The 16,609-nt window shown below is 35.2% G+C and overlaps 1 protein-coding gene across 3 annotated transcripts in view; it reads left to right on the forward strand.

Annotated features, from left to right (window-relative positions):
• LOC150107227 (uncharacterized) overlaps positions 1-15,585 on the forward strand; it is a 72,264-nt gene extending 56,679 nt beyond the window's left edge. For all 3 annotated transcript variants that reach the window (XM_090391084.1, XM_090391083.1, XM_090391085.1), the window contains exons 2-4: positions 3,605-4,255; positions 11,682-12,494; positions 15,245-15,585. In XM_090391084.1, coding sequence (XP_090247210.1) covers positions 3,691-4,255; positions 11,682-12,494; positions 15,245-15,504 — 1,638 coding nt within the window. In that variant the 5' untranslated portion in view covers positions 3,605-3,690 and the 3' untranslated portion in view covers positions 15,505-15,585. The remainder of the gene's footprint in view (positions 1-3,604; positions 4,256-11,681; positions 12,495-15,244) is intronic.
• The last annotated feature ends 1,024 nt before the right edge of the window (positions 15,586-16,609 follow it).

The following is a 16,609-nucleotide window of genomic DNA, read 5'->3' on the forward strand; positions in this document are numbered from 1 at the left end:
TAAAGATGTCGCTCTCAGTCAATAGATAACTATTTAGTTATAATAGGCCGATATCTTGCACTAGCACTGAGATGATTAAAATTGTTCGATTTAAAGTAACAATTTTAAATTTAAAACGGCATCGTACTTAAGATTTTTAACTTAGAAATTTACATATGCTTTTAATCGATTCTCTTAACTCGAAGTCTCCGTTCAGGTAGAAGATCCAGAATTAACTTGAGTGTGGTCAATACACACTTTTTTACACACACAGTATACCGCGTGTACTTGAAGTTAGTAGAGGGGGGGGATGTCGAAGCTCAGTGTTTTTTTTTTTTTTTTCCCCTCATACCGTGTATGTATATTTATTGAAGTTTGCAAATTATGCACTAGTACATTACTGAAGTGGGGCGAACAGCGGCTTTACAATAATTGACATTTTGGTACACAACTTTGTTATCCAGTAATACTTTGAAAGGACATAAGAATTCCAAATGGACTTAAATGTAATTCGAAACTTGACATGTCAAAAATGAGTGTATACTTATGAAATATTATAAAGTAATTTTCAAAACTGACGCCATTTTTTTCGTGACATTTGATTCGATGTTTTTAGTCCGTAAGTGCTGTTGGAATGCTCTTTTGCATGTTCATATAAAGACTTATAAAACTCACCATAACGGAATTATGTAATTTATAACTCCTGTTTTCACTCAAAATAAATCCCTTCTGAGTTAGTAACGAATATTACACTTTCTTTGAACCGCAAGTTTTGTGAGAAGCAAACATTGTAATGTTTCATAATGAAGTATTTTACTTGTAATTAATGATTTTATTAAGCAATCTTAGATTCCATTTTATGATTTAAAAGAAGGAAACTAAATTCTCATAATCAGTTCGTTTTGGTTTATAATGTCTAATTTGTTCTCCCCACTTTCGCTTTGTAAAATGCTTATCCAAGATATACCAGAAGTATCAGATTCACTAGACCTACAAATTCATCTCTGCGATGAAATGTATTGTTCTGAATAACTACCATAACTTTTGAGAATTGATTATGGAAAAATTGAATGCAGCCTTTATGCAGTACAGACGAAGTCATACATTATTCGTATGTATTTACTGGATTTTTAAACTGTTAATTCTACGTGAGTATTTCTTCCATTGTTTGTTGCAATTTTTATTCTAAGGCTTCTTAATTTATTCCCGTCCACAGTATTGGTGTGTTTAAGGTTGAACTGTGTGTGGGGAGGGGGGATTATCATTAAAGAAGTTTCTTTATCAAACTTGCACTGATTTTAAGATGCCTGCACTGTACATAATTTTAGACTAAGAACAACTTAAACTAAATCCATGTTCAGATCATCATGCAACCGAACACTTAAAAATGTATTAACAAGTTTTTATTCCAATATGGATTTGAAAGTTTGGATATGAAATTTCGATGGAGTCAAGTCACACTACAATAATACCTCGTTGATCACGTGCATTAAAAAAATCTGTTCTTAAACTGATTTAAAAATGGATAACCTTTTAGTCGAGAGAATATTTTTTTGCAGCCTTTTTACCTCAAATCCGAGTAAAGAACTTTGAGAGTAGCGAAAAACAGTCAAAAGTGGCGTCGTTTGTCTTCTCTTCCTCCGCTCTTAGTAGATTCGCACGATTCTATTTCTGCCAGTTAGTCGTGTTGTTACTCACTTCATCTAAAAACTCAAGTCAAATATTGAAAAATTAGTAGGTTGGATATCATTTTGAAATTATTTTACTAAATTTTGTTGAGTTGATCATATTACACTGTCTGCAAAATTTTCCGGTTTTCTTCTCGGTCAATATCGACAACGCCCTTTGGTCGTAAAGACCTGATTTTTTAATCTCGTTTAGGATTTTGAATATTTATAAAGACTTTCCATATAAGGATGGATTAGCTGATCTCATACAAAGGCAGCGGTATTTTTTTATACCGTCAAATCATCCAGATGCTCGCATCAATTAAGACGCTCACTAAGTTATTTGTTATTGCCGAAGCAACAAACTTCAATGTGTGTGACGCTCATAACTGCTACAGCCAGAAATATAAATTGAAAAATAAGATGGGACCTTACTTTTTTGTGAGATTCCACCTTCTGTCTAAATGATATATATAAGACTCCTTTTTTTTCCTGCTCAGATGAGATTTAGTGTGCTGACTAATCGACTTTAACCGTCTCAGCATTACTTCAAAAAGTAAAGTATCCCGTAATTCTACCTCTTCTACTTGTAGATTGTTATATTACAATAATATTCAAAGAAAGCGACTTACTGACTGCCATCTTTTTGAATGCCTGAATCGGCATCATCTCTTTCACGAGAGTTCATCCCGCTTAAGTTTTCCTGTCCTTGAAGAAAAGCACCTCAACGTTTGGTACTGAAGCATCGTGGAAGTCGTCAACTCCAGTTTTATTGGAAGCTATCCCACTTACCTCCACTGAATTAGGACCAATGTGATCCATCTAATTATCAAATTGCTTTTACTTTAGTGCTATCAAAATTCAATGGTGAAATCAGCTGATCTTCTTGACTACATTTGAAAGCATCTTTCTGTATCATGGATCGCTGATAATTTACGTCCTGTGGGAGATATCGATCGTCCATGTCAAACAAGTACTATTAAAAGTTTCACGAAAACGCTGTTGCTCTTGTCTTTTCAGAGTTTGATAGAATGGTCGTCTGAGTAAACTATTCTGTGCTCTTCCTATAGCTGTTGTTCTTGTCACTTATTTCTACAGATGACTTCCATCCCTATCTCATTTTTTTTTCGTAATTCAAAAATACTGAAAATCGATCGTCTCAGTGTTAAATATACATTCTTCATATGAATGTACAGTAGTTCAAGCACACCCAGCCTACTAGCATGTTGCATTCTCACACCTGTCTATAAGCTAATAAGTCAACTGTAAACAAATTTCGATGAAATTTAGTCCTAATCTACCATAAATTGTTTAGTTAAATTGACTTCCCACTGGAATTTCTCAGTTACGCTAGAAAAATGACCTATTACTTAAATATCTAGATCAAATTGTTTTGAAATTCATGTATTTTGCTCAAGAAATATTCATTTGCACAATTTTTTCCCCCCCATTCCTAAACCTGGTTATTTTTCATCAAACGAATTGCTAGCGTAAAAAAAAAAAAAAAAAAAAAAAAAAAGGAATTTTTATAGTGTGCGTGCTGGATTTGAACTTCCTCCCTGCCACAGCTGTTCAATTTAAACGGGCATCCATATCAGCAATGGAATTCAAAACAGCAACTTATCGCTGCTGTTTCAAATTCCATTGTTGGCATAAATGCCTTTTAAATGGGAGATGAATTTCACAGCGTTGTGTGAAACAACCGACCAACTTATTGTAACTTCAATGAGTTCATCTTTGATTCTAGAACAGTGTTGCAGATGTCTCTTGTGACCAACCACGTAAGGCTGTAAATCCATAGAATATTAGTATCGTGTGTGGGCTAAGAATTTTCTGGATTATGTAAAATATATATAAATATTAAAGTAAGAAAACAAGATAATTTCGAAGTTTTGTTTATATAATTATTCCATTTTATTTCTGTAAATAGCTAAGTTATAGATTTAATCCTTTTGCAGATTATTCAGTCTCATCAGTTTCAAGGTAAATAAAATTACAAGCTATGAAACCTTAACACAATCTGTAGAATTTGATATTTGTGGTGATGACGGGTGAAAATTCAAACCTTTCTGTAAAGAAAAATACGAATTGCCATGAAAATTATAAAAATCAGAATAAAATAACTCCATCCCTCAATTCTAAGTGTCCGTTAGAAAATATTGAAGATGATAGCACAAATAGCGATGAAAGGGACGATGATGCCAACAGAGCATTGACAAATGAAGATATTGAAGCAGTGGGCGCCAGAAATGAAGATTCGGATCGTAGCAGTGAAGATTCAGACTGCAAATTTAGCGCGAGTTCATCTTCAGATGAAGACCAAGGAAGTGATCGCTTAAACTGCGATGAAGATGTGATTAGCGATAATGTAGATGAGGAAAGTTTTGATTCCGAAAGTGATTCCGAGGATGTGGATGGAGAAAGTGGAGATGCAGATAGCGAAGATGGATCCATATCTCTATCCACTGAAAATGAGGACTCGTCTTTTTCGACAGAATCTCCGCAGTCAGATTTTGAAAACCTGGATGCATCTCCAAGTGCAACTTCGCTGTCAGATGAAAACGACGTAGGCGGAAATTACAGTCCTGATAATGAGGATAACAAATCGGGTAAGTAGTTTTTTTCCTTTAGTAAACTTTTGCATTTACCTCCATGAATACACGTAATTATTGGAACAGAAACATCACCATAGAGCTAAATAGGATGTTTCGTCGCACATACATACTCAGATTATGACGTGCAACATCAAGGGTAAAGGTCTAGAAATTTTTTTTCAATGAATACTTAGTATCGTATTTCAATTATTTTGACTTTTTGCAGCCGGGAAGCCAGAGAAGACGGAAGTTTTATCATCAGTGATACAAGGTGTATGGAATTACATCGTGGAAGGTTTGCTTCTTAGCTAGGAAAACATTCCACACGCAGTAATTAATAAATGCCATTCCTGGGTCATCGATCCTATTTCTAAGTGTTCTACTTCGAATGGCTGCCGATCATCAAGTGACAAGCAAGGCGCATCCACTTGTAATGGAATTCAGGAACCTAAAATGCACCTTTATTTTTTTTTAAAATAAACTTTAAACCTACATTATTCTAAAATTATCGGATGTTTGCCTCATAGAATAAAGTTCTCGGAGCTACATTTACACGCTTTCTCTGCAGGGATATATTAACAAAATTTGTTTAAAACCAATTATCAAATCATTTTGTTGAATTTTTTCTTGACAATTATTCATAAGACTATTACACTTTTTTTATATAATCTTTGTCAAGTAGCTTTATTTTATCCTCCTACATGTTTCGCCAATTTTTCTATTGGCATCCTCAGGGAATACAAACTAGTAAGCTAAAATGAAGGTTACAGACTAGGTTATAACTGATGGTTCTAATTCATACAAAAATTGGTATTGTGCGTGTCTCGTTAACGTGATTTATTCGTTATGGTTCATGACGTAATTGTTATGAAAGTTCATTTCTTTGATGTTTAATGATCTGATAAAAGTTTTCCAAATTTCTGGTAAAATTAGACCTTGATTCTTGTTTAGGTTTTCAGTTTTACTGGCGACTGTAGCTGCTTCTTTAAAGGTTCTTGAATGGTAGTTATCTTCTATGTATGGCATAAGGCTCTTATCCCACTCAATGTGATAGTTAGTAGAGGCAAAGTGGCATGAAAGGCCTGAAATGTCTTGTCTGTTATTTCTGACATATATGTGTTCTTTCTTTCTCGTTTCAAAGCTTCTAGAGGTCTGACCTACGTAACTAATACCACATGAGCAAGGTATATTATATACTCCAGAGTACTTGTAGAATGGGTGAGGATCTTTTGGTGATCTTAAAAATTTCCGAATAGTGTTGATTGGTTTGAATGCCACTCTGATCTTATGTGGTTTTAAAAGGTTGGCTAATTTTTTGGAAAGGTTGCTGACAAAAGGAATCGTAATTGTACTGATGTATTGGACGTCATCACGTTGTCGATGTGGTATATCAGTAAATAGAATCTTGTTGTAGAGTCTTTTTGGGTAACCATTTAAAGAAAGTTCTCTGGATATTGTGGTTAATTCCGTTAGTAGGTCATCCTTGTCTGTCGTATACTGTATAGCTCTTTTCTTGAGACTATGGATAATGCTAAGTTTCTGAGCTATGTGATGAGCTGAGTTGAAATGGAGGTAACGTCCAGTATTTGTAGGTTTTCTGTATACAGATAGGTTGATACTATTATTGGTTTGTTTCTTTATTAAAATGTCAAGGAATGGCAGAAATGTTTTATCTTTTTCCATTTCTAATGTGAATTTGATGGTATTGTGGAAACAACAATTGATTTGGTTGAAGTAATTCATTAGTTCTTCTTTCGTATGATCCCAAATGATAAAGATGTCATCTACATATCTGTACCAAATTTTCGGTTTTGGAATGATCTGGGTTAAGATTTTTTTCTCTAGATCTTCCATGAATAAGTCAGTACAAGGAGGTGAGAGGCTACCCATAGCTAATCCAGTGAGTTGTTTGTAGATCGTTTTTGCCAAATAAAATAGAAGTTAAACAGTGATTGAACAAAGTAGTGATGTTTCTTGGGAACAAGTTGTCTAAGATGTTGATGACTTCAACCACTGGAATGTTAGTAAACAGAGATGTAATGTCCAGGCTTGCTAGTATATCCTCTTCAAAAATAGGGATGTTTTTTATTTTAACTATAAAATGTTTTGAGTTTTTAATATAAGTATCCGAGACGTGAATGTGTTGTTGTAAAATCTTCGCAAGATAATTGGACAGTTGGTAAATGGGAGAATAGATTCCATCAACTATTGGACGTAACGGTATACCTTCTTTATGAATTTTTGGAAGGCCATACAATCTAGGAGTTAGTGGGTGCATTGATTTTAATTTTTTTATAATTTTTATAGGCCAGTTTACAAACGAACTTCGTATGCTCTTCTTAGAGAAAGAATTCGCCATACGAGATTTATGCTTAGCAAAATAGACTCACAGTGCTATAATTTATTCACAGATATCTCTAATAATCTTGACGCTGAGACATGGCAACTATTAGACAATAGATAACCAAGTGATAATTAACCTATCTAAACACGTTTTAAGTAAACCTGAGATCTCTATCCTCAAAAAAGGATTCAATTTTGCTTTAAAACCCACTGTCATTCCTAAAATAGAGTTCATCTGCAACTTAGAAAAAGCCTTCTCATTACTACCATTTCCAATAGCTAATGACTTACGATTAAAAAGTAGCATAATCCTTTCAGCTCCGTCAAGATCTCCTAACACCAACTCTAACCAAATGGAAAGAAGAACGCTTTTGAAATTAAGGAATAATAAAGATATCATCATACTCAAAGCCGACAAAGGTAATAATACAGTTATATTAAATACTACAGATTATGAAGAAAAAATTAAAAATTATTATCTGACAGGTCTGTATATGAAGTTCTCAGTAGAGATCCTACCACAAAAAACCATAATGACACCAATGAATTATATGAATAACTGGCCTATAGAAATTATAAAAAAACTAAAATCAATGCAGTGGTTCTTCAATTACGTCATGAACCATAACGAATAAATCACGTTAACGAGACACGCACAATACCAATTTTTTGTATGAATTAGAACCATCGGTTATAACCTAGTGTGTAACCTTCATTTTAGCTTACTAGTTTGTATTCCCTGAGGATGCCAATAGAAAAATTGGCGAAACATGGAGGATAAAATAAAGCTACTTGACAAAGATTATATAAAAAAAGTGTAATAGTCTTATGGAATCATTTTGTTTGGTCTCCAAGGTCCTGCAAATGAGTTAGAGGAAATGATCAGTTGTCTAGTAACGCATACGTCTGCCCTATATTTATTTTCCAGCAGTTTTTAAATTATATAGGGTTTCTATTCAATTCTCCCTCCCATTCAGTAAAAACGCTCTTATTTTATTTTATTTTTAATATTCTAATTTTTAAAGCGAAAAACTTGATTTTAGGACATGCAAATAGCTGCACAAAAAGAGCAAATACAAACCAAATAAGTTTTTTACGAATGTGAGTGGTAATTATAATTACCACTACAGTGTATAGTGGCAATCATAATCCAGAGCGTAATCAGCAAGCAGGTTCACGCCCTGAAGTGTGTAATTTAAATTTCAATGAAATAGTGCTGTTTTAAAGCCTATTTCAACATGGTGTATATTTTGTTTTTCCTTTTATCAGATGCTCTTCAATTGACATTCCAGCATCCATTATTCATACCTTATTATAATCACTATCATAAATGGCCAATTTTATTAAGTACATCTTTTTTAAGTACATTTATATAATCGACCATTGCGTCAGTACTGTAGATCCCACCATTTACACTGCAAGTATATGTATATACAGAGGGATTGTGTGTGGGGTGGGGGAAGCACGATACATTTGGGACATTTTTCGTTATCGAACACGCTGCTAACAATCATTTTGTGGACAATACACGCTTCCTAATGGATGCAGAGAAGACCAAACATTTCATCGAATGAGAATTCGATGAAATTTTTGGTCATAAAAAGAATGTGGTCAATGTCTTTTGCAATGTTTAAATATACGTGGGCTGTTCAATAAGTAATAAGGCTAATTTTATTCTGGCGAAACCACTCATCACAATAATTTCTGTGGAATAAAGAAATGTTGCTGTATGTATTAACAAAAGAGGTTGATAGATGGCGTATACGGGCTGATGTGCCAGAGTGTCACGTGACTAAACGCAAGTGCTCATCGGCGCGCCTACGAGGTGCGACCAGTCTTCGAAATGGAAGCGTCCTTGGAACAGCGTTATGCGATTAAATTTTGTGTGCGTTTGCAAAACTCGGCATCGGACACTTTTAACATGATACGCGAAGCTTTCCACGATGAAGCAATGTCGAGGGTAAGTGTTTTTCGCTGGCATAAAACTTTTAAGGAAGGAAGGAAAAATGTGGAAGATCTTGAACGTGAGGGAAGACCTTCAACGTCCATCACAGAGACAATGATCAACACAGCAGCGATTATCATCAAGCACGTCAAAAGGAAGCGTCCATTGCTGAAGAATGGCTTCTTATTGCACCACGAGAATGCAAGGCCACATATTGCTGGTTGTGTAGTGGACGTTTTTGCAAAACAACACCACAGATATCCTACCACACCCTCCATACAGTCCTGATCTCGCACTGTGCGATTTCTGGCTGTTTCCTCAGATCAAGAAACCACTAAGAGGCCGCCATTTCGAAAGCAACAAAGCATGTGTAAAAGCTGCGGAGGCGGTTTTGAAAAAACTCTCAAAAAACGGACTTTCACATGTGTTTAAGAAGTGGACGCAACGCTGGGACAAATGCATCGCGTCTCACAGTAGTTACTTCGAAAAAGACCATGTAAATGATGACGATTAAAGATAATCTGTTTTCTGTATAAATATAGTCTTATTACTTATTGAACAGCCTACGCATATGTAGTGTGAGCTTTTTTTTGAAGTTTCAGAGGCCTATAACTACTAATCATTATTAGATTGCAGTTTTTACGTTATGATAATCGTATCCTTCATCCGATTTTAGCTTGCAAACGAGCAATTCTAACTTCATTCAAGTTGAAGATGGGAATTAGGTTTGTGTGTTTGCTAAAAGTGGGTTTTTTCAGCTGGCTGTCTGACATATGCATCGTGAATGAAGCAAATTACTGTTGAAGTCTATGCGTTTGCGTCCGTCACCAAAGTGCAGAGATCAGCAGCTTTCTAACTGATAATGACGAACATTTCGAATGACTAGTTGCTGAGAACTAGTGAAGCACTCAAGTAGAAATAATGTCGAAACAGTTTCTCTTGAAAGTGGCTGTAAATGCGCCAACTGAACTTCAAATAATCATATCCACTCTCTCAACACATCTGTTTCTTCACTAACAACTCTTCTAATTATCTCAACTCGATAATTTAGTGCTTCATTCATAGTACGTGCCATGATTTCCTCTCCTCTGTAATATCTTCTGCTTTAGTGAATTTTTAATTTTTTATGAAGACAACCCAAAGGTTGTAAACCTGGAACGAGTACAGCAATTGGGATGAATTTCATTTTTACGTAATCCAGAAACTACTCTGCATACCAATGAGATTTTTTTTTTTTTCCAAGCCACTCCAGATCTCATTCTCCGCTTACTGGTCTCGCACCGAGCGATTAAATTTAGCTCACCTTTTATGATTTAAATTCAAATATGGTTGTTTATTTCACTTTGAAAAAATATATTACCTTTAGTCGCGACCTGATCATAAGAGCGAAGTTATTCAGAATTGACTTTCACAGAGCGCTATGAGGAAGAGGGTGAGTTGGATGCCATAAAGCAAATGAATCTTTATTTTGGTTGAGTTAACCAGTTTTAGACAGTCATTTTCTTCCCCCTTCGATGCCTTAAAACTTAATTGACCACGCTCTCTCTCGAGTAGCGAGAAATACTGGCGTCATTGCTTTAGTTGCATTTGCACTACTTTCAAATAGTAACCATTGTTTCCCTCTTAATTGCCTCATGGATCAGTTGAAAGATGGCAAAAATAGATACATCTCATCTCAAATGCTTGAATCAACCAAATAACGTCTACCAAAAATATTATTTCGCATCTCGATTTTGTTTCTTCAGGGACGATCAGTAAATTTAAGAGCCTTATTTTATCCCTTTTACATAGCATTCATGTTTTTCCAAAACTTGCTCTTTCCGTAGGAGATAATTCACTAATTTCCAAACTCTTCTATGAAATTAACTTCTTGTTTTACACACATCCTTTATCAGTGATCTAAAGATAAGAGTATATTGTTATAGCAGCAGTTTTACTGGAGATCTACTTGTATTGATCCATGCAAGTGCAATGTAATTTATTATTTGTGAAAGAAACTGTTGCGTTTTGTTTCCGAGAATGTGATTGACTTTGGTCACGAATGACTATATCAATCGTATGCACGAAAGGCTACACCACGTAGAGCACTAGTCCAATGCACGGATGGAGTTGAGAATGCACCTATTGTTCCTTAAATGTTATGATCTTTGAGAAACACTGGGTGATCACGGCTGATTCAGAGAATTAGGAACAGATAAGAGGAGCTTTAATTATGATCTTTCTGCAGCTGCACCCCAATTTTTACTCTGCAAGAACTCAGCTGATTATTTAAAATTTTATTAAGTTATGTTTGCAAATGAAATGTCATAAAATTGTCTTTCTGTAGAACAAAAGCCTTGCATGCAACTAATATAACTTGCATATAAAACAAAGGTAGAGTATTTTTACTAAACCTTACACTCGGCTAATGAATAACATAGCGTTGAATGTCTACGTGTATTCTATTCAAAGAATATAATCTTGAGGATAACTTCTATCTGAAGTTTCTCTGTTAATGTTGATTTACATCAGTTTTTTTTTTTTTTTAGCATAAAAACTATTTGCCCCACTCGACAAATGTTTTTCTATATTGCGAAGAAAATTTACATTTGATATTGCATGAAACGCTTTGGTCTACCTAGTCGAATATATGTATAATCGTTGGTAAAATTTAGTATATCTTGGCCCACTAGCATCCATATTTGCTGGTTTATATGCTAATAAGAATGTCCTAGCATAACAATCTGGGAAATTTAGTGCATGGGAATCATTGTCATGATTTAGCTTAATTCTTTCGTCTTCAGTGAAATAGGTTTGAGGTAACTACTTAAAAACAAACAAACAAAAAAAGCTTGTTGTGCAGTCCATATACCTCCTTCACCGTTGAGTCACTATACGCCTATCTAATTAATACTGAAAAAAAAAAAACAATAAATTCTATTAGGGACACTTCCAGTTCTATATGGTATCAGTTTAATTTTTTCCTTTGAGTTTAATGATTTGAATACTGATTATAAGAGAATCTGAAATGGTTTCTTCGATGGGATTTTTTCACAATCGGAACGTTCTGACCTTTTTTTTTTGTTTTTTAAATTCATTATATATTTCTTTTTATTGTACAATAAATATAAACAATATATTTATGGTAAACGCTCTTTTGTATTCTCTTTTCAGATCTTGCAATCTTGTCAGTTTCGACTTATAAAACTGCTACAAAGAAGACAGAAAGCAAAAATCCTCAAATTTCTGGTTCGACATCAGCAGTCGCGACTAGCGATGATTCAAACTCTTCTATAAAGAAAAATGCAAAATTCCAAGAAAAATCCTGTAAAAAGAAGAGAAAATTAGCTATTTCAACTGTTAATTCTGTGTATCCGCTAGCAGAAAGCTTGGAAGATTACATGGAACCGACATTATATGGTGGACTAAAACGGTTAAAACTGTTTTTCTATGAATGCGAAATAATCCTCTCTTCAATAAGATCTATTCTTGTCAGTGTCGATGAAGATACCAACACCGACAACATAGTTAACGAGAATTCGTTGAAGGATGGTAATGATGTAGACCAGGAATGTGATACTGAAGACGACGCCAGAGGAGAACATGATGATAGTGCAGATAGCAGCAGTGCAGACTCAGATTGCGAAGTTAATGACAGCTGGGTTACTGATGATGATGATGCGGACAGCAAAAGTTGCGATAGCTCAAATAGCGATGTGGTTAGCGACAGTGTCAATGAGGAGAGTTTTAATGAGTCAGCAAATGATTTTGAGGACGTGTTTAGCGAAAGTAGTGAAAGTTTAGAGAGTGAAGATGTTGACACTTCGGCGCTATCCATATCTCCGTTATCATCCAGTGAAAATGAAGAGAATTCTTTGGTGACAATATCTTCGCCGTCTGATTTTGAAAACGTGGATACATCCCCAAGTATATCGTCTTTTTCAGATGAAAAAGATGGTTCCTCTGCTTATGAGGATGATGAATCAAGTAAGTATATTCAGCTTCCTTTTTTGCCCCTGTATTTACATCTGTAACATGTAATAGGTACACGTGATATTGAAAAACATCAGCTTCATGCACTCCGCATCATATTTTAGCCCTGAAATGGTTTGGAAAGTTCGTAAATGCTATGTTATTCTTCCTTTACGTTATGCCCCCCCCCCCCAAACAGTCGCTGTTGTAGCGGTAGTAACGGCTTTATCAGCCTTGAAATATATCCTCTTTGCAGGAATAAAGACTATTTGAGTGGAATGAAAGGCATTGCCAGCCTGAGTGATCTATATACCTCAGTGTGAGCCCCCAAGAACATTGGAATAATAACTTCAGCTTTTACTTGAAATTGAACAAGTAAACCCAAACATTTTAGGAAACGGTGTCCAAACCATTATGGATGTGTTTGATATTTCACTTTTAAATACAACACTAAGTACTGTACTTATGGATTAAAAGATATTGCAAGAAATTTGCACGTTTTAGAAACTTGCTTCAAAGTAGTTATCACAGAATATTAAGCTGTATCAATCCAATTGCAAATAGTTGACAAGAATGATGAATGGTTCTGACAGAACAATCTGCCTGAGATATCTCCTATTAAGTATGTTGTAGACTATTTTTTGATCAAACCACAGCCCCAATATGTAGTAAATGTTCCTGTTCTTTGTTTTGCATTTAGGATTAATGCTCGTATTAATCACAATGTGCAAGTACTGTTGCTTTGTTGGACGATGACGTTCCTCTTGTTTTGTTTCACTTGCAAATTTAGCTCATGACTCAGTGGCAATTTATCACTGGATTATTTATCAGACTTATGTTCTCAATTCGACCAAATGTAGACGTCTTAGGCAGTTATGATTGCGAAATATCCTATTGAACTCTTGTATATGTTTTTGATATACTTTTTTTTTTTTTTAGCATTAGTTGAGGGTATTATAAGCATCGTCTTCCCAGTTGGAGAAGGAACAAGAGGTAATCCAAGCGAATAACTATCTATCCTAATGGCTTTAACAGGCCTTTAAGGTACACAACCTTCCAAGCATGCTTGGATTTAGTAACCGAAATACGAGGATAGAATGGTCACCCCTATGCCTCGAAGTACTTCCTGGCTCTGTCCCTGTGTGTTCACAGGGCCGGTTTGCCTGATTGCGGGATGAAGAACCCCAGATAAACTGGCGGAAAAACCCCGCTGTCCACGCCCAAGACCGGCTAACTTGGCTATGGCTGAGGAAGATGCTTCATCTCCTCACGTCGTCGACGGGAATCGAGCCTAGGACACTCCTGGCATATGGTTGCGAAGCGCAAAGCCACTAGGCTAACTGTGCGGACTCAAGTGAATAACTGCCAATTATTTTTTTATCTATTATTTGATTAGCAGCAGTACGAATGAAGGAGGAAGAAGAGAAACTTATTCCATGAAAATGGAGTTTGACTGTGAAGGGATGTTGGCGACAGCAGCACGTGTTTCAATGGGTTTGGTAGTGGGGGATTTGTCGATGCCAGTTTTCATGAACATTTATAATGGAAATATTTATAGGAGATACATGCAGTAGCCACTAAACGCCTGTGTGAGAGTGGTTGGAGTGAGCTGGTAAGAGGCGAGTCGTTAAGCAGTCTGCCTGCTCTTCTGCATTGCGTTGAGTAGTTTTATGGATGAGCAGATTTTGTTAAGAATTGATAATTGTTTGAATGTAAATGCCTTGAGCAAAAGAGGAAGGAATCCTAAATTTTTGGATTCCGAGGAAGCGATGGTTGTAATGTTTATGCCAAGAGTCTTGGTGTCAAGGAGAGAGGTCTCATTTTGCCTAGATTTGACAGTTGTCAAAAGTTAGGCTCGGATAATATGGTTCTTATTTGTGGGAAATAAAGAATAATGTCTTTCAGGCGTTGAAATTGACAAGGTAATCCGATCCCCATCGAAGAATGGTTTGGAGATCAGAATTTAAGCTTGCAGAAGCTGTTGCTTTTCATACAAAAACCTCTACGTCATAAACATTGTTTACATTCATATTATAACCTAAATTCAACGTATTAGAAAGAGTATCAATCTTTTATGTCAAATATAATCTTGAAAACGTTTTTTTTTCTTCAAAACATATGGGCGATTTGTCACTCTCAACACAAGATATACTTGATATCACATACTCGATTGTCATTATCAGTGATGCACCAAACTAATATGTTGGTAACATCTTCACCTTGGTCGGAGACTACTTAACGACACCAGGAAGTAATTACTCATCTCGCAAAACGAAAGCAAATGGTAACGCGTAGGGATTTTGGCGACAGTATGGAGGGTTATATTAAATCACTGCGAACACTGAACTTCAAAAACATTTTCTGTGATAACAGAAAAGCAAACTTATCATTGCTTTTCTGTTATCATGGAAAATGTCATCAATCATAGAATATGTATTTGTTTAGGGTAAATTTTATTCAATTTATATGAAGAGCAAAATGAAAGAGATTTCTCTTCCACCTTCAGGTACTTGCATGGCAAAAGTTTTTGACTGACAACACTAACATTGTCTATGTATTATTGCTTATAATACTTATAGGCTGTGTGCATAGTGGGAAGAGGCATATAGCTATCATGAAATGTGCGTTAGTTTTAAAATGTAGTAAAATTTACATCGAACATAATTTACAAAATTACTCATTTATATATTAAAAATTTGTAATATATTTGCATTTTCCTCAATTATTTGTTGATTCATGCATTTTATTTTTTTTTTTCATTTTAGTGACAGCTTCTGAGAAATTAACCGAAACTTCAACATTGAATGAATGTCAAGAAGAAACTCCAAGCGCACGTGATGGTCAGGCATCATCCGGTGTGTGTTTAATTTGCCTAACCCGTCCCAAAACAGCGGTTATAATCCACGGGAAAACCGGACATCAAATATGTTGTTATTCTTGTGCTCGAAGACTGCAACAAGAAAAAAAATCGTGTCCTTTGTGCCGAAAGAAAATAGAAAGGGTAATCAGTAATTTTATTGGATAAATATCTTTGTCTCTTGGTACTGAATAAATATTTTTCTTTAAAATGTATTTTTTTTTTATGTATTTTTTATAGTTCTTTGTATTTAATAAATTACATGGTTCGTAGCATACTTGTATTAATTGTATTATTTACCTAAAAATAGCTTTCAGTGATTGATCTCTTTTCAAATTCTAGATGTTTCGTAATGTTTTTTTAAATCTTAACTTTCTAAAAATTTGATTACTAAAGAAAAACTTTGTCAGATTCAAATGATTTACCATTCTCAGACATCCATGCCTACGGTGGGATTCGAATCCACAGCTTTCTTTTTGAGACGAAGTGGTATTCACTCAGTCAGTAAAGTAAGCAATAGTCATTTTTATTAATTCCACATACAAGATTAATGTTTAACAACAGAGGCAGATGGATGAAAGACTGCATCGATAGACCAGCACCCGTGATGATATATATAAAAGGCGTAATGCATTCTATACCCATTAAGCATATTTTCCCCTCTTTCGGATATCATTCTAGCGATCTTGGTGGCCCACTCCAGATGGAATAGTATAACTTTGAAGAACCACTAACTGAATAAAGATTAATAACTTTAAATTATTAATTACTGAGATAAGAGCCCACAAGTTTACTTTGGCGAAGTAAAATTATTCAAATTAAGTGGATATTGAATCCCACATTATTTCTTAGCCGAATAAGAAACTCAAAGATAGGAAATCTAAGAGTTTCATGCCGAATATAGAAAACTGTAAAAGTTTGGCGAGTCCAAGCGTAAGCCAACCCATGGTACATGCTAGGGCAACTCGTAGTAAAGGTGGAGTAAGATCCGATCACTGTCCTTAGTATTTCCCCATAATGTAAAACACAACTCCTAGGAGATGTATGCTGTTATACATTATGAGGGAAGGTCACTACCTAGACCGGTTTCGACCTTTTTTGTGGTTCTTCAGTGAGTAGGTAGACCCAGATGTAAATACTGAGGTTGCAGTAGTGCAGAGCTTATTTCTTTACTGTACGAGTTGCCAAAAGGTGCACTACTACAATTACTGAGATAAGAGCCAGCAGGTATAAAATTGTCCCCTTGCTAATTTTCAATTAACCGCCCGAAAAA

Source organism: Typopeltis vanoorti, chromosome 4 (assembly GCF_054136105.1).
Source record: "Typopeltis vanoorti isolate ZY-2024b chromosome 4, IOZ_Tvanoo_1.0, whole genome shotgun sequence".
NCBI classification, from domain to species: Eukaryota; Metazoa; Arthropoda; class Arachnida; order Uropygi; family Thelyphonidae; genus Typopeltis; species Typopeltis vanoorti.